The sequence below is a fragment of the Mus musculus genome, chromosome 6, assembly GCF_000001635.26.
Source record: "Mus musculus strain C57BL/6J chromosome 6, GRCm38.p6 C57BL/6J".
Taxonomy (NCBI): Eukaryota; Metazoa; Chordata; class Mammalia; order Rodentia; family Muridae; genus Mus; species Mus musculus.
Window position 1 is genome coordinate 113,642,157 of NC_000072.6, and position 19,031 is coordinate 113,661,187.

The 19,031-nt window shown below is 48.9% G+C and overlaps 1 protein-coding gene across 3 annotated transcripts in view; it reads left to right on the top strand.

Annotated features, from left to right (window-relative positions):
• The window catches only part of Irak2 (interleukin-1 receptor-associated kinase 2), a 56,560-nt gene that overhangs the window by 3,690 nt on the left and 33,839 nt on the right, over nt 1-19,031 (top strand). For 2 of the 3 annotated variants that reach the window (NM_172161.4, NM_001113553.1), the window contains exon 2: nt 5,483-5,665. In NM_172161.4, the coding sequence (NP_751893.3) occupies nt 5,483-5,665 (183 nt within the window). Of the gene's footprint in view, nt 1-5,482; nt 5,666-18,509; nt 18,723-19,031 lie in introns of those variants that run through there. The other variant, XM_006505325.4, reaches the window with a different exon arrangement.

A 19,031-nucleotide genomic window follows, 5' to 3' on the forward strand; every position in this document is an offset into this window, starting at 1 on the left:
AACAGAACCCAGGGTCTCTCACATGCAGGGCTGTGCTCCTTGTTCTAGTATCTCTGCCTCTCTGTCTCTGTCTGTCTCTCTGTCTCTGTCTCTCTGTCTCTCTCTAACTTTTGGGTTTTCGAGACAGGGTTTCTCTGTGTAGTTCTGGCTGTCCTGGAACTCCCTCTATAGACCAGGCTGGTCTCGAACTCAAAGGTCCACCTGCCTCTGCCTCCTATGGGCTGGGATTAAAGGCATGCACCATCACTGCCTAGCTTTCCAGTTTCTTTCTTTTTTTTTTTTCTTTTTTTTTTTTTTTTGGTTTTTTGAGACAGGGTTTCTCTGTATAGCCCTGGCTGTCCTGGAACTCACTTTGTAGACCGGGCTGGCCTCGAACTCAGAAATCCGCCTGCCTCTGCCTCCCGAGTGCTGGGATTAAAGGCGTGCGCCACCACGCCCGGCCAGTTTCTTTTTTATATTCAAGTAATACTCCAGTGTATGGATGTCCAATCTTTTGCTTCTCCATGTCTCCACTGAGGGACATTTGGGCTCCTCTCGTTCTTGGGCAGTCATGAAAACTCTGCAGGACATTTGTGTCAAAGTGTCAGTGTGGACACATGCTTTCATTTCCCTTGGGAGTGAACCTAGGCGTGCTGAGGAGTACAGTGCGCACTGCACTCTTATAGGACACGGTGCCACGTGTTTTCCAGAGGGGCTGTCCTGGTTCCCATGCCCGAAGGACGGCTACTATTTATCTTGTTAAAGCTTGGCAGTAAGACAGGCTTTCGGGCTCCTGCTTATTGGCCATTTATATATCCTTTGCTGAGAACTGCACTGAGTTTGCAAGCCCTGGACATGGCAGAATTACCCAGAGTCCACTGAGGCTTCACGATGGTTGAGGAAATCAAGGAAATTCCTTAGTAGGCCTGCCTGCTCTCTCTGTTTCTGTTTTGCTCTCTCTCTCTCTCTCTCTCTCTCTCTCTCTCTCTCTCTCTCTCTCTCTCTCTCTCGTCACACATACACACAAACATACACACCTACCTCATCCTCCCTGGCCTCCTTTGGGCTCCTGCTCTTTGCCTGTGAGTCACCCTTAGGTGGCTGCAGTTTTCTCAGTCCAGAGGCTGCCCTGAGCCCAAGCCTAGCCCCTCCATATGCAGTTGCCAGCTGGTCTCAGGACTCTGGTTTTCGGTGCCCCAAAGGAGGGAGAAGGCGGGTGATAGTCCCTGCTCTCCAAAGTCTTGGCTGTTGAGCTAGTCTAAAGAAGGTGATCTTGTGCTGGAATCCTGGCAGAGATCATGTGGGAGTATGGAAAGATCTAAAGCGTCTAAAGTGATTGTAAAAGCCCACAGCCACAGCTATGAATCTTCCTTTGGATCAGCAGGTAGACTTCTGCCTTTGTTTCTCTGCGCTCATTTGCTCCTGGGGCAAAGACTTGTAGTATCTGTCTGAGTCTGTGTACAATGGGGTTCTTTTTGTTTTGTTTTGTTTGATTTTGTTTTGTTTGGTTTTTGGTTTTTTTCGAGACAGGGTTTCTCTGTATAGCCCTGGCTATCCTGGAACTCACTTTGTAGACCAGGCTGTCCTCGAACTCAGAAATCTGCCTGACTCTGCCTCCCAAGTGCTGGGATTAAAGGCGTGCGCTACCACCGCCTGGCTACAATGGGGTTCTTAAGTTTCATCTACCTGGGAGTGTGCACAGACACCCCTGCAGGAGCCCCTTAGCTGGACCACTCTCTTTCTTGCTCACCAGTGCACTCCAGCCTTTGTACACTGCCTAGCTGTGTGACTTCAGGCAAGTGACTGTGTGTCTCTGAGCCATTCATCTGTAAGAGGCTGAAGGAACACAGTGGTTTCCCTTGCCATACTGGAAAGAGTTTGGCCAGTGAGGGGAGAGGCAGATGACCCTTAGGAGGGTCATTCTGGGAAGGTGGGCTGTCCTGTTCTGCAGGACTGTAAGGATAGGTAGACTTTCCCCACGATTCGGGAATCAGCATGAAGCAATGGTTTCTCTGTGGACATAACACATTGCCAAACACTAGCTCAAGTCTCCCAGTGTATAGAGTTCACCTAGCCCACATAGCCACCCATGAGGTCCAAAAGGAAACTGAGGCTCTGGGAGAGCTGACAGGCCTTTGCTAAATGCACAGCAAGGAAGTGCCTGGGAGGATTTGAACCAGGGCTGCTCACATGCTGTGTCTGTCAGCTCTCAGGCACTGTGACAGACACCCTCAGGAATCGATTGCCTTAGCAAGAGGAGAGCACAATTGGAGAGATTTTAGCGTGTAGTCTCTTGATTCTGCTTTGTGTCTGTGGCAGTGTCTCATGGCAAAGCCTCTTTATGGAAGGCGCTGGACTCCCATACCCACTGAGGGCACGTCTCTGAGTACTTGGGAGACTCTCCCTGGGTCTCATCTCTTAAAGCTCCCACCCCTCCAGGAACCAAGCTGGGACCACGCCGTTAGCATAGGGCCTTTTGTGGGACACCAGTTCCGAAGAGTAGTGTTCACACCGGTGGAAAGTCTGGAAGATTGACTGCCTGGATGCAGTCAGTGGTTTCCTTGAGTCTGCTAGGTAGGACTTTGATTTTTCTCTTTTTCATCATGACCAGATTAATAAGAGCTATGCCCTCATCGGAGCCCTTGGCAGTGACTGAGTCGTCTCTCCCTCCGTCTCTGCTTGTCCTACTCCTGGGCGCAGTGCAGAAGGATCTGTACCCTAAAAGACAATCGGCTTTGGCAAACTAAACTATTTCTTTTCAAAGTTCACTTCCTGTTTCTCCTGGGAGGAAACTGAAATTCACAGAAGCTCAAAGCTCTGGCTAGTACTCTTGACGGAGCCCCACTAACACCAGTGTCCTTGCTGGGCTAGCTTTGGTATGACGTCACACGTTCCTCTTTGCCCCTTGTGAACAATTGGAAGGGGACCCTGGGCCTGCTTAAGTCACTTCCTGCTGGCTAGGAATCTGATGTGGAGTTTCCAGTGACTAAAACCATAACTCTGGAACTTTCCGTCCCTACAGGACGCTTCTCTGGCAGCGTTCTCTGTGGGAGAACCTCATGGTCTTTCCTCATTTATCCAGAGGGGACCGACCGTGCATGGGCCACTGTGTTTATCCGGGCTCTGAGTGTCTTCCATAGTTCTACAGAGTTCTTAGCTTTATCTCTGGCCTCCCTGCTCTCGGCTTCGTCCACCCAAGCTCATATTCCAAACAGAAAAGTTCTGTGGCGTTCTGGATTTGGCTGTTTTGTCTAGAACTCATCTTGGTCTTGTGTTTAATGCTTAGTGGCATTTTCCTTTGCCGGTGCTGGGACTCGAACCCAGAGCCTCATGCGTGCATGGGAGGCAAGCACGACACCAACCGAGTTCACTCCTAGTCCCTCAGTCACTTGACTTTGTGTTCCACATATTCCTGTTCTGTGATTTTTGAATTATTGGCACCAAGGCTTGATTTTTTTTTTAATTCCTCACTTTTGTTCGGTTTTGCTTGGCTGTACTGGGAACGGGGCTGAGGGTCTCCTGCACAAGCCAACTGGTGTTCTAATCATTCTCTCTCTTTAATGCTTTCCTATGTTAATAAACTCAGTGGCAAAGCTGGGTGTGGTGGCTCATACCTTTAATTCTAGAACTTGGGAGGTAGAGAAAGGCAGATTCCCGAGAGGTCAAGGCCAGCTTGTTCTACATAGTGAGACCCTATCTCAAACAAACAAACACAATCAGTGGAATACTATGTCACAATGAAAAATGCCATTTAAGGGTTGGGAGTGTTGCTCAGTGGTTGGCTTAGTGTGCATGAGGCCCTGGTTTTGAGCTCTAGTTCTGCAAAACACAAAAATCCATTCACTCAAACTGACAAATTCCTTATGGGCTCATAAGGGCCTAACTGAAGTTATGTAGGATGAGTCTCTGGGTTCAGTATCCAGCACCATGCCAATAAAAACAATAATAAAGTTAATGTTTATATATATATATGGGGGGATTGAGGTTGGTTTTTTTGTTTTTTGTTTTTTTGTTTTTTTTTTTTTTTGAGACAGGGTTTCTCTGTGTAGCCCTGAACTGTCCTGGAACTCACTCTGTAGACCAGGCTGGCCTCGAACTCAGAAATCTGCCTGCCTCTGCCTCCCAAGTACTGGGATTAAAGGTGTGCGCCACCACTTCCTGGCTTGATAAAAAATTTAAGACAGGGTCTTACTATGTTGTCCAAGTTGGCCTGGAACTCACTATGTAGACCAGGCTGGCCTCAAACTCACCGAAGGCCTCTTGCCTCTGCCTCCAGAGTGCTAGTATTAAAGGCATTCACTATCAAGCCTGGCGAATAGTAATGCAACTAAAAAATAGTCATTTATAAGGAGCCTGGATTGACTGGGAGAAGGCTTGAACTACAACACTAATAAATAGGAGAGGTCTTACCTATTGTCTGTCAAATTCTGTCTTAAAGCCAGCACCTATGTGAAGGAGAGAGGAGGAGAGGAAGTAGCCTAGTGGAGTTGGCCTGGGAGGGTGGGATAGAGTGTCTTTTCCATGAGAACAACCATCAAATATATATATATATATATATATATATATATATATATATATATATATATATGCACACACACCCACACACACCCACACATATATACATATATATCCACACACATATATATATATATATGCACACATACACACATATATACATACATACACATACACACACATATGTGTGTATATACATATATATATATATATATATATATATATATACATACATACATACATATATGCCAAGGTAAGCCACATGTGTTGGCTCACATCAGTAATGTTAGTGTGTGGGAGACAGGGGCAGGAGGATTGTTGCATTGGAGGCTGGTCTGAACTACACAGCAAGACCTTGTATCAAGAAAATCAAATTAAAAATAAAAGAAGGAAAGCATAATTTAGTATTAGTGCCAACACAGTCCCTTGCGGTTCTCCCTGGTGCTTCAGAGTTAGCACGGTGCCAGTGAGCTCTCTCGGTTCCTGTGACAGCTCTACCATTTTTCATTCATCAGCCACAGACACACTAATTTTTCCCACCAGGGTTGAGACTTAGTGAGCCAAGGGCTCAGGGAACAACATCTGGGGACACTTGTTGGGCTCCTGCAAGAACAGGGCATCTCTAAGGCTGAGGGCTTCCCTACCTTACTGCCTTCCTCTCCTCTGCATCCTCCCTGTAGCCCTGAGGCAGGCAGCTCTCCCCTTTGGAGATGTGGCAGTGATGGAGACAGATGGCACTCGGTGCCTGCAGGGCTCCCATTCTAGATGGAGTGGGCTCAGTTCTGCTCCTCATTGAGGCTGGTGCTGGGGAAGAGACCATCCCAAGCAAAGGAACTACTGATGTTCAAGGCTCCCAAGCTCCTAAGATCTCCATCCTGCTGGGATGCAGTAGCCACGTTGATATCTGGGGGGAGCAGTGAGGTAGATGGGAACCCTCCCTTGGGGCCAGTGCCTCCAGTTCTAAGCGGAATCCTCTCTTGCCTTCCAGCTTCCTACGTGATCACAGACCTGACACAGCTGAGGAAGATCAAGTCCATGGAGAGGGTCCAGGGGGTGAGCATCACCCGGGAGCTACTGTGGTGGTGGTCCATGCGGCAGGCCACGGTCCAGCAGCTGGTGGACCTCCTGTGTCACCTGGAACTCTACCGAGCTGCCCAGATTGTCTTGAGCTGTGAGTAACTACTCTGTCCCCAGGGGACTCTCAGCAAGGGTATCTACCAGATATTTTCTGCAGGCCTACTATGTGTTATACTTGGCACTGAGTTTATCAGGAGAGACACTGACTAGACAGAGATCTAAAACATTTAATTTGTAATTAAAAAATATATATATATTGGAGGCCAGGGAGTAAGGGCACTTGTTGCCAAGCATTGTAACCTAAGTTTGAACTCTGGGACCCACATGGTGGAAGGAGAGATGCCCAAAAGTTGACCTCTGGCCTCTGCACGTATGCTGCGGTAGTTGTGCCTCTCCACACAAACACACAAATTAATTTTAAGAACTTAAAAAAAATATTGGAGAGCCAGTTAGGAGACGGTAAGCAGCAGGAACGAAGGAAGAATAACCAGACTGAGAGATAAGAGAGATGGGGTAGGGAAGCCTCCAAGCGCTGTGGTCCAGGACAGCCAGTCCTAAGAGAGTATCCTGGAAGGGTGGGAGGAAAACTGTGTTGGGGCTGAGGACATCGACCAAGGGAGAGCACCACCTAGAATGTGTAAGACCCTGGCTTTCAACTCCAGTTCTGCAGGAAAGACAGAGTATCTGAAACTCGGGAAGCCCATGCACGCTTTGAAATTGGCCTCTGTGGAGATGGGGATGGCTGCCTGCCATTCCAGCAGACCCAGGGCACAGGACTTGCCTGGATGACCCTGAAGCCTTCCTTTAGAGCAAGGATAGGGATTACAGAGCTCCAGCCTCAGCGCTGCAGCCCACATGGGCTAACAGGGTCACCCTGGGACGGCGTCCACTCTTCAGCCACTATGTAACTCACTAGGATTTAAACCTGTGGTTAACACACCATGGCTTTCCTTTTGGGGTTTAAGCAGGAGGTGCCTGTTCCAGTAGGAGAGTCTCCAGCCAGGCTTGCTTCTGCATTCCCAGAAACTGTCCCATAAACCAAACCCCTACCTGGTGGTCATGACTTTCCCCTAGCTTCTGTCTCTGTTCTGATTGTATTTCCCTACCCAGTCTTCTTCCAGCTTCTTCTCTCAGACTGGACAGGGTAGCCTGCTTGGCTCACAGCTCTTTAGAACTGGCTAGCATGGATGCTGTCCTGTCCTGAGATGTGCCAGATCACTGTTCCTCATCCCTATTCCCCGAGGGCCAGTCAGAGAGGCCTGGGTCAAGATATGGCTGAGAGAGTCCAGGCCTGGCCCCACGGTACAGCCCTGGGAGAATTTTCTTTCAAGGGCTCAGACCCTGCCATTGTCTTGCGAAGGGGTCAGCCTGGATGCCAAGCAGAGCCCTCTCTGGGATTCTTGGAGCCTGGGTCTCCATGATCACTGGAACCAGGAGGCATTTCATTTGATCACTGTGACCAGCCCCCAAGGTTTGTGACCTCAATTTTGGTTACTCTGTCTTCTTAGAAACCTGAAATGTGGCAGATGCTGAGAAATGATAAGGCTTAACTGGTGTGATGGCAAATGGTTGCAATCCAGCACTTGGGAGGCAGAGGTAGGCAGATCAGGAATTCAGAGCCAGCTTTGGGCACATAATGAGTTCAGAACTAGCTTGGGCTACATGAGACCCTGCCTCAAAAAACTGTTCTGTATTTTAAATGAACTAATTATAAACACTTAGAGCTGCCAGCTCATATGTGGACACAGTGTGGTTACAGCTAGTCCACTTTGCAGAGGCAGATGGCTGGGCCAGGCAAGGCAATGGTGTCCCATCAGGATGTGTGATAACAGAGGAAGAACCCCAGAAGCTCCTGACCATACTCTCTGACCACTGACAGCAGAGATCATTGACTAATCTAGGAAACATCTTTCTTGTGGAGGTCAACAAAGACCGAAACACCAGATTTAAAGAAACATTCATGCCAGGCTCAATGGTGCAACCCTGTTAATCCAAGTGCTTGGGAGGCAGAGGCAGAGGCAAGTGAACTCTGTAAACTCTGGGTCAGCCAGGTCGACACACAGAGACTCTGTCTCAAAAACAAACAACTAAAGAATAGGTATGTGGCATGCCGGCGTGGTGGCACACACCTTTAATCCCAGCACTCGGGAGGCAGAGGCAGGCAGATTTCTGAGTTCGAGGCCAGCCTGGTCTACAGAGTGAGTTCCAGGACAGCCAGGGCTATACAGAGAAACCCTGTCTCAACAAAACAAAACAACAAAAAAAAGTATAGGTATGTGGCTTGTGGTCCCAAGGTCCATGGGGGTCTCATCTGGATCCAGAGCCCACGACTCCACTCTCTCAGGCAACTGGAACTGGGCCTGTTGCCAGCAACTGTGGGCTCTCTGGGTTGGCAGGAAGTGCTACCTCCTGGCTTTTGGTCAATTAGAACCCTTCTCAGACTAGACTGTCCTGTTTTGCATTTTATGCATCCCCCAACCCCCAGTTCCCCAAACACACTCTTGTTTTGTTTAGTCCTGCTGGCCAAAACCACCGGAGATGGATCCCACCACCCCTGGCTGTTTTGTGCCACTCTGGCTGCTCACCCCTGCACTGTGTCCTTCGGCTACACACTTCCCTTTTCTCACCCTTGCTGGGTTTTTAATAGAGGGAAAAAAAAGTTGCCTGCCTGGTCTAAAGGTGACCACCCAGGGCCTGTGTGCAGGCACTCAAGTGCCTGTGTTAAGGCGTGCCCCCTCTTCTAACCAAGCCTTTAATCTTAGTTTCCATTTACCTGCTTATTATTTACTTGGCTCTGCAGCAGTCAACCTGAAAAATTGACTTCTGCCCACCATTCTTTCTTTCCTTTTTTTTTTTTTTTTTTTTTTTTTTTTTGATTCTGGGAATGGAACCTCGGGCATTGTGCATGTCAGCTAACTTCTACCACTAAACTACACTTAGCCCTCCTAACGTGTGTGTGTGTGTGTGTGTGTGTGTGTGTGTGTGTGTGGTGGGGGGTTGTGTATATGTGTGTGTCACTCTTTGTCTATGTGTGTATCTGTGGGTGTTTGGGTGTGTGGGGTTATAGAGTTTTATTGTGTTGCCTAGCTGGCATGGAACTCACTCTGTAGACCAGGCTGACCTTGAACTCACAGAGATCTGTCTTCCTCTGCCTCCCAAGTGCTGGGATTGAAGACATGCACTTCTATGCTTGGCCCCTCCATATTTCTTTCTCTTGTTGTTGTTGGTTTTTTTAAAAAGAGATTTATTTATTTTTATTTTATGTGTATGAGTGTTCTGCCTGCATTTATATATGTGCACTACATGTTTGCTATGCCCAAGTAGTTCAGAAGAGGACATCAGATCCCCTGGAACTGGAGATAGGGACGGTTGTGAGTCACTGTGTGGGTGCTGAGAATCAAACCCCGGCCAGTGCTCTTAATTGCTGAGCCACCCCACACCTCTAAACACTTCTTAAAGATCCGAAGGTAGCCGTATTTTACAGATGTCCTGCATGGGTGTTAACACATATCAAGGCAAAGATCTGGCCTCCCATCACCAAAACCAAACCGTCCCAGCCAACCAGCAACTTCAATAGAGTTGAATAGTGTCCCAGTAAACCCACACTGCAGCCTTGTGACCATTATATACGAGCCAAGTTCAGGCTTGAAGTAGCTGGACTTGCATGGCCTGGAAACTGATGTCTGGGGATGGGGGTTTCTGTTCCCTCACTTTTCCTCAGCTCTACTTGCCAAGGTCATCATTTAACCTGCTAGACATGGAATCCGACAAGAGTTAGAAGAAATTAGTGCAGGTCATAGGACTCGGTTTCCACAGCACAACCTTTGCCACACTTTCCGTCGTTCTTCATGCTCTCCCTGACAGACTCCTGGCTCTGTTCATACAGGGTGGGCTACAGGGACTTAGAGAGCCAAGCTGGGCCTGGCATGCTAGCACATGTCTGTTAGCCCTAACACTGGACAAGGTGAGGCAGGACGGTAGTGACTTCTGGGCTAGCCTGGGCTGTATAATGAGACCTTGTCTCAAATAATCAAACAAGCTGAACTGGGAGGAGGCTCAAAGACCAAAGTTCTCAGGAACAGCCTCTGAGTAGAATATGGGTGTGGCCATGGGCGTCTGAAAACTCAGGAGCCATCTGGGTGGAGGCAGGCTGATTCCTGGGGCTTGCTGGCCTAGCTCAGAAAACCGTGACCTTCAGGTTCAGTGAGAGACTCTAAGGTGGAGGAACTCAACCTGGGGGCCCAACCCCTTTGTGGGGGATCAAAGGATCAAAGGACACTTTCACAGGAGTCACCTAAGGCCATGGGAAAACACATTTACAATTTATTGCAGTACCAAAATTACCGTTATAAAGTAGCAACAAAAATAATTTTATGGTTGGGGGTCCCAGCATCCAGAAGGTTGAGGACCACTGCTTTAAGAACATAGAATAGAAAGTGACACTTGATGTCTTCCTCTGGCCTTCCCGTGTGTGTGTGTGTGTGTGTGTGTGAACACACTGTGTGACCGCATGCTCGCGCTCACACACACACACACACACACACACACACACACACACACACACACACACATATACAGCCATGAACATTTCTCCACCAGTGACATCCAAGGCTGTCTAGGGCAGGTAAAGTCATTCCAAGGTGTCCTGGTGTCAGGGGCTGGCCAGGGACACATGCTTCTGGTTCTTATGTAAGGTGACAAGAAGCAAAGGTGGGTGTGCTCCTGTCTGCCTAGGGCTCTACCAGGAAGTTGCATGTCTAACCTTCCCTTAAAAGCATTGGCCTGAACTGCATCTCAGGATCGACCTGGTTGCCAGGGAGACTGGGAAATGCAGGAAGAGGTTTACAGAGGTAAAGCATCTTGTTGCTCTGGAGGAGAAGTAGCTATTCCAGAGACAACTAGCATCTCACACACCTTCCCATTTGGCCATCTGGATGTCTACACGCAACTGTCTTCCCACATGTGCCCCGTCCCCAAGAGAGAAAGACCTGATAGCTATCAGTCACTTTCTTTAGGTTAGTTCACCGTCCGATGCCACCATCTGTGGCTCTCCTCTCCAGCTTCTGATGACCCAGTGGATCTCAACCAGAAAGAGGTTATCCGCACTCCCTTGCCCACCAGTGTACCCACAATTCATTGCTAGGATGGAACAGGAAGCCACAGTCCAAGTAGCTGCTTGCTCTAGCAGTCAGTGATTCCAGCAGGACCTGTCCATTGCCTGCTGCAATAGCGGTCCTCACCAGCCATTCTGCAGTCTCTGGGCATCTGTTTCACCTGGAACCTTGGCAGGGTAGTTTGGATGGGGCTGAGGAGTAGATATGATTGCCCGGGTAAGCCTAGGTCTCATGGCGCATTTGTCTAGTGGGGTAGATAGACAGTAATGATTGAACACACATAAACACAGTCAATAGCAACACATGCACTCGAAGGAACATGCACTGGGTGGGGAGGCCGGCTGAGAGAGGGAGATGGGAAGGGCAGCTGAAGGAAGGGCCTACTTGGTCGTGTCTAGGCAGAGGGCACAGCATACTCACAGAGGCTGGGGTGGGCAGGAGGCATGTATGAAGACCAAGAGAGGCCTTTGACTTTCTGATCCTCCTGCCTCAATCTCTCAATTCTGGAATTACAGGTGTGCACCGCCACACCCAGATGATGGAATGCTGGGAATCAAACATGGGGCCTATGGCTTGCTGGGCAAGCATGCTCCCCATATTATTATTATTATTGTTGTTGTTGTTGTTACTATTATTATTTTATTGGTTCTTCAAGACAGTTTTTTTTTTTTTCTGTGTAACAGAGCCCTGGCTGGCCTGGAACTTGATATGTAGACCAGACTGGCCTGAACTCACAGAAATCTGCCTGCCTCTGCCTCCCTCCTGAGTGCTGGGATTAAAGGTGTGTGTGTATGTGTGTGTGTGTGTGTGTTTATTGTTGTATTAGCAGTTTTTCTCAGGGCTTTAACAAAATCCCAACAAAGCAGCTGGAGGAAGGAAGGAAGGAAGGGCTTTTTTGGCTCCAAGTTTGAGACCTGTACCTGGGACCTGGGATGCTGGTCACACTGCATCCACAGACATGAGAGCTGGTGTTCAGCGCCTGTGTGTGTAGTCTACGACCCCAACGTAAGGGGCGGTGCTGCCCGCATGCTGATGTGTCTTTATACCTCAATTAACCTAAATCAGAAAGCCCCTCACACGTACACCCAGAGAAAGGTTTGCCTCCGTGGTGACTCTAAATCCCACCACGTTGACAAGACCAACTTATCAAATGAAAATGTACTGGTCCCATGTAGCTGAGGGGTTCTGCCTGTCAACTGAGTAGGGGGAGACCCGCGGGGGTCTGAAGGGATGTGAGAGGTGACTAAGCATTTCTCTCCCATTGGCCGCTGCCATCTTCCTGTCAGGTTTTTGTGGATTTCTTGTTGTGGGTGTTGAGGTGGGATGCTCACACAGTAGGGAAGAGCAGCGTGGCCGAGCTCTAACCCCGTCTGGAATTTTCTCGATGAGCTTTGTTGTTTTCTGGACGACATGCTTGTGCAACTCTAACTGTTCAGACTCTGGCTTTGGCGTGTGAGCCAGAGTCACTTCCTTCCTGGATCAGGGCTCTGTGGACAGGGGACTTTGGGTGGCTGTTGAGCAAAGTAGAGAAGTGTGACCCCTTCCTCTTCATAGAGCCCAGGCTGCACGCATGTAGGTGAGAGGGCTCCCATGTATAGTCTAAGAGTTTCTGTGTTTGCCCTCTCTAATGTTTTCACAGCCTCAGGGAGCAATAGAGTGTGGATCAGGATCATCTCCCTGTGGCATCAGGGACCTGTCCTGGAAGCTGTCACTGTATCAGGCTGAGACATCAGGGTCTATGAACCCAAAATAATGGGACTTAGCACCCAGTATGTCCCAGCAAGCACCTTTCCTCATGAGTTTAGTTACTCCCATTTTATAGCTGTGGAAACTGAGACTTGCCCAAAGCCACTTACCTTGTAAATGGCTAAGATACAAACCGAGGTCAGCTTGACCTTAATCTGTATTTGGGTAGGTCGTTAGGTTAAGTCTCAAGTTTCCCCTTTGGGGAATCGGGCATCTTTAGGTATGGTGGCACTCAAGAGGTGGAGGCAGGAGGATCAGAAGTTCAAAGCTGGTCTTGGCTACATTGCCGTCATCCTTGGGTACAAGAGACCCTGTCCCACACTTCAAAGGAACAAGTGTCTCAGCCTCTGTTTACTCTGTTTTTATAGCAGGAAGCTTCAAAAAGGTGGCCGCTGTTTTTTTTTAGGGTGCTGATGCTAGTGTGGGGCAGGTCACCTGATTTCCTTCCCCGAACTGATCCTTCTACAGTCGCTGTGGGTTTGGAGAGTGGTGGGAGAGCACATAGGGGGGCATGTGCCGCACAATTAAACTGGGGCACAGGGGGTTCACCTGTCAGGCTGTGACTGTGAACCATGCTGTGGTCACCCGGCTCCTCTAAGTGAGAAGGCTCAGCTGTCCTCAGTGTTTTCGTGAGTCAGTGCCAGATGCGTCAGAGGCGTGACCTAATCGCGCCCCCCTCCCCCCAAGATGAGCTGCAACATGCGAAAGGACAGCTCCTGTGTCCTTGACTTGGGGTCGCTGTGACAGGGGAGGCAATGGAAGAGACTCGTTGGCTTTTTGTTCCTGGTTAGCTGGGACCTTGCCTTCAATGGCTTCAATCTAATTGCAAGGGAGACTGGGATATGAGAGGGGCAAGTGGGTCACAGCTCCAGGTGACATCGGTTCAAGGGGATTTTGGCAAGGTTCCATCTAACCCTCCAAAGCCCCACACAGCCTCACTCCTGCCCAGTTTTTTGACCTTACCTCTACCATCTATCTGCCTCTTCCTTCAGCCCAGCCACTAAGGTCTTTCTTTCTTTGATGAAACTTATCAAAATGCCCCAGGACCTTTGCACATGCTGTTCCCTGGACTCTGGTCTTTCCCAAACATTCTTGTATTCTTCCAGAGGCCAGTCCCCATCACCTTTTGGACCTTGGCCTCAAAAGAATTTCCTCCCTTCGAGTTTCTCATTTGCATACGAGTCTTCCCACTTTGTGAATTAGTTGATTCCCACCTCATCCCGAGTGCTGGAAATTGACTCAGCCATTTCTCTCAAGCAGAGACCCTGTCTCCAATGCTGTAAGTGAATGAATCACAGTGAGTCTTTGAAACTTGGGCGGGGCCGGGCTCTCTGGGCATCTAGGTATGAAGCAGTTAGGAGGTAGGCCATGCCTGTCTCTGTCTCTTTTACATTTTCTATTTAGAGTCAGTTATTATGGTGCACGCCTTTAATCCCAGCACTTGGGAAGGTAGAATTACCAGAATGTGTTCATAGAATGAGGACTCTGATGTCAGTTCTGGAATCCCCTCTGGCCCAATGAACAGCGCTGGGATTTGCCGCTGTGTTATATAGGCAGGCAGATCTCTGAGTTTGAGGCCAGCCTTTTTCTACAGAGATAGTTCTGGAACAGCCATGGCTACTTAGAGAAACCCTATCTCAAAAAGTAATATTTATTTTTATTTTACTTTATGTGTATGAGTGTTTTGCCTGTATGTATGTATGTATGTATGTATGTATGTATGTGTACCATGTGTGAGCAGTACCCACAGAGGCCAAAAGAGGGCGTCAGATTTACTGGAGCTGTGGTTACAGACAGTTGTGAACTGAGAATTAAACCCACGGCCTCTGGAAGAACAACAAGTGTTCTTAACTGTTCACCCATCTCTCTAGCCTCTGCTTACGTCTCTCTCTGGTTTTTTGTTTGTTTGTTTGTTTGTTTGTTTGTTTTGTTTTTGTTTTTCAAGACAGGGTTTCTCTGTGTAGCCCTGGCTGTCCTGGAACTCACTCTGTAGACCAGGCTGGCCTCGAACTCAGAAATGCGCCTGCCTCTGCCTCCCGAGTGCTGGGATTAAAGGCGTGCACCACCACGCCTGGTTCTGCTTAAGTCTCTTTTGAGTTTGGAGTTTTTACATGCTGTGTGTGTGTGTGTGTGTGTGTGTGTGTGTGTGTGTGTGTATACACGTGTGATGTTAAACCACAAATGCACAACAGACTGGGCCTGGGGATTAGTTGGAAAAGTAAAAGCAAGGGCCTAGTGAAATGTTTGTCCCTGATGTGAGTGCCTGGCTCCAGGGTTCCTTGGCTGCCTGCGGCTCACCACTTTCGATTGTTTAGAAGGGAGTCATTCCAGCTACAGATCAACTTAAGCATTAAAATAAATACCGAAGTATTGCGTTGTTGTTTGCCTTGAGTGGGTAAAGGGCAGGGTTTCCAGAGTGTGTTCATAGCATGAGGGCCTTGCTGTCAGCTCAGGAGTCCCCTCTGCCCCAGTAAGCAGTGCTGGGATTTGCTGCGGTGCTGTCCTCAGGCAGCCAGGGGAGGAGTCCTATGCCTGCCTGGGGTCAGCCAAGGCATCAGCATGGTAACCTGCCTTGAATCCTTTTCACTGAAGGAAGTAGAGCAGAAATAAAAGATTCCAGAGAAAACAAGTGTTTCAGGTTTCATTTTCGTCAAGTGGATGACGGGGTTGTTGTTGAATATGTGTGGGAGCATGTGTGGGTGAGCATGTGTGTGGGTGAGCATGTGTGGGTGAGCATGTGTGGGTGAGCATGTGTGTGGGTGAGCATGTGTGTGGGTGAGCATGTGTGGGTGAGCATGTGTGGGTGAGCATGTGTGTGGGTGAACATGTATGTGTGAGCATGTGTGGGTGAGCATGTGTGGGTGAGCATGTGTGTGTGGGTGAGCATGTGTGGGTGAGCATGTGTGTGGGTGAGCATGTGTGGGTGAGCATGTGTGTGTGGGTGAGCGTGTGTGGGTGAGCATGTGTGGGTGAGCATGTGTGTGTGGGTGAGCATGTGTGTGTGGGTGAGCATGTGTGTGGGTGAGCATGTGTGTGGGTGAGCATGTGGGGGGAGAGTGCTCATTTGTGTGTGGGCCTGAGGTCAGTGTCAGGTGTCTCTCCCTGAACGTGGGGCTCAACATTTCAGCTCTGCTGACTGGCCAGTGAACTGTAGCAATTGGCCTGTCTTGGTCCCTCCAGTGGTCTTGTTATAGGAAGTTGCCCCCGCCCCTGGTTTTTCACAGGGGGGTCTGGGGATCTGAACTTGGATCCTAATGCTTGCACTTTGCCAACAGAGCCATCTCCTTAGCTCTGTGGCTTCTTGAGAAAGGGTCTCACTGTGTAGCCTACGCTGGCCTAGAACTCATTGTGTATTTCAGGCTGGTCTCAAACTCAAGACAGCCTCCCTCAAAGGTTGGGGGTTGCAGGTGAGTAACCGCTAACCATACCAGGTTACGTTTGGACCTGTGTCCCAGAGCCTGAGTTAGATGTTCCCATAGTGGCAAGCGTGGTTCAGACAGAGACATCTGGTGACAGAGGGAAATACCAATGGCTTACATCCCTTAATTGTTTTTAAAACTTAACCTATGGGTGTGGGGGGGGGGATGCGCGCACGTGTGCGTGCACGCGCCCTTGGGGCCGTGAAAGGGTATGTATGATTCCTTGGCATTACAGGCATTTGTGATCCACCTGATGCTGGTGCTGGGGATGAAACTTAGGTCTTCTGGGTGAGTCAGTTCTCTTAACCACTGAGCCATCTCCTCAGCCACAGTGGCTTACATCTCTCCTTAGCTGGTGGGAAGCTGGCCAGAGCATCCTGTCTCTGGGCATTCTTGCTCCGTCGAGACAGCTGTGCACTGCGGCAGGATACACAACAAAGCAAGGAGGAAGTCACCTTCCCCTCACACACAGGCCTGCAAAGCACAAAGGGGCTTGGACACAGCTGGGCCCCACCCTTTGCCATCTTATTGTCCAGGACTCTATCCAGGTCACTCTCCTGGAAACTCACAGACTCTGAGGATGCACATGTTGCCAGAGCTGTAGAGAAATGCCTCTTTTCTTCCTGGGGTGGAGGAATTGCCGGGCAAGTGAACTCCAAGCTGCTCATTCCTCGTATGATGAGGTAGTTAGTGAGCCCTGAGGGAGGTGAGAGCAGGTCCCCATTTCTCCCACCATCCACCTCCTGTGTTGTTTGTTCCTGTACCCACTGACTTGCTCCCTACCCACATTTACTGTCCGTGAATGTTTGAAATATGGCTATGGAAGCTGTCCAGTGTAGCTCAGTTGGTAATGTTTGCCTAGCACGTCGGAAGCCTTTGGTTTGGTCCTCTGCACTGTCCTGGGATTCCGCTCTCGAGAGGTAGAGGCGGGAGAACCAGGAGGTTTTTATTTGTTTTTTGTTTTGTTTTTTTTAATACATAGTTTATTGTTATTGTTATTATTACTATTATTATTATTTTGTACATTGATGTTTTTTCTGCATCTGTGCCTATGTGAGGGTGTCCACCCTGGAGTGGGAATTATAGACAGGCATGAGCTGCCATGTGCTTTATGGGACTTGAACCCTGATCCTCTGGGAAAGCAGCCAGTGCTCTTAAATACCGAGCCATCTCTCCAGCCCCTTGTTTTATGTTTTGAGACAAGGTCTCTCTATGTAGCCTTGGATGTCCCAGAACTCACTTTGTAGACCAGGCTGACTTCAAACTCACAGAAATCCACCTGCCTCTGCCTTCCTTAGGCTGGGATTAAAAGTGTATGCTACTAAGCCCAGCCCAGGATCCAGGAGTTTAAAGGTCACCTTTGGCTGCTTAGTGAGTCTCAGGCCAGTCCAGACTGTATGAGGCCCTGTGTCAAAAAACAGAAAACAAAATTGGGAATAGTTTTGTATCTCAAAGGCTTCCTCATAGACCTTCCTGGATGTCAAAGGTGCTTTCAATTTTATTTAGTTGGATAGTTTATTGTTTTGAAATGGAGTCTTGCTTTGTTGGTTAGGGTGGACTAGAACTTCTGGCTCTAATGACTGTCCTGCCTTGGGCTCCGAAGTAGCTTGATGACCTGTGAGCCGTGCCTGGCCCAGAGGTCGTTTTTTAAAAAGTAATGAGTTACATTTTGACATTCATACATATGTATCAGTATGCTTAGCACATATTTGCACATCGCCCTGCCCCCTCTACTGGTCCCTTACTGTCCCTAAATTGTCCCTTTTTCTTTTTGCTTTCTCATATATATACGTATGTGTTTAAATATGGATTCTGCATAGGGGAGAAAAACAGCTGTTATGTTTCCCCATTCCCCTCTTGCTCCACATCCCTGTAGATTCCTTCCTTCCTTCCTTCCCCTTCACAGCCCCCTCTATTTTTCTGCCTCTCTATATTTAGCTCTAGATTCTGCTTCTTAGAGAGAAAGCATGTGCTATTCCTGTGCGGCTCCTAGAGGTTTGTTTTGGTTTGAGACAGGTTCTGTTAGTTACTCTCCTGTTGCTGTGATCAAACACCGTGACCAAGACAACTTAAAGAAAGAGAGAGAGAGAGAGAGAGAGAGAGAGAGAGAGAGAGAGAGAGAGATTATTCAGGTGTGGTGATGTGTGCCTTTAAAGAGTTAGTCTGGCCAGGTGGTGAGTGCCTTTAATACTAGCATTATAGAGGCAGAGGCAGACGGAGATCTCTGTGAGTTCAAGGCCAGTCTGGTCTACAGAGTGAGTTCCAGGACAGCCAGGACCATGCAGAGAAACCCTGTCTCAAAAACAAAACAAATGACTTAGGAGGAGGAGGACCAGGAAGAGGAGAAGGAAGAAGAGGAGGAAAAGGAGGAGGAAGAAGAGGAGGAAGAGGGAGAGGAAGAGGAGGAATAATTCATGTAGCAGGAGAATCTGTCGTGTGTCACCATGGGGAGGCATGGCATCAGGCAGACATGGCCGGAGCAGGAAGATGAGAGCTTACACATTGAACCACTGAAATGAAGCACAGAGAACAAACTGAAAGGGGCAATGAGTCTTTAAATACTCAAAGCTCATCTTCCGTGACGTACTTCCTTTAACAAAGCCCTTTCATAAGCCTCTCCCAAGAGTATCACCAACTGGTTACCAAATATTCACATGCTCGAGATTATTGGGGCTCTTACTCTGTCAGAGCGCCACACAGGCTTTCACATAGCCCGGGCTGACCTCTCGAACTCACTGTGTAGCAGAGGAAAACAGAACATCATATTCCCGCGAGCTCGGCTCCTGATGCTCGGGCATTGTAGGTGTGCATTGCTGTTGGGTCGGTCCTGACTAGCTGTGCTGTGTTTCTGATCTCATTTTGCCAAGCCCAGGTAAGCTCCCAGAGCTCTGGGGTTAGGATGACTGTCACTCCGGTGGAGGTGCAAGAGACTTGGAGGACCAAGACCCTCCTTCCCTGGCTACAACTGGCTGAGGAAGCTGTGTCTGCCTCAGCTCAGGTCTGCCTCTCTGATCGTGCTCTGCCTTGAATCAGACTCTGGATCAGTGCCTGTGCCTGATGCCCTTGAGAATTTAACCCCACAAAGGAAAAAAGACCTGTGGCCCTAGCACTGGGAAGCTGTCTGGGGAAACTCAGCCACCAGCTTGCTCTGCAGCCATGTAGGACATTCACCCCTTTGCTC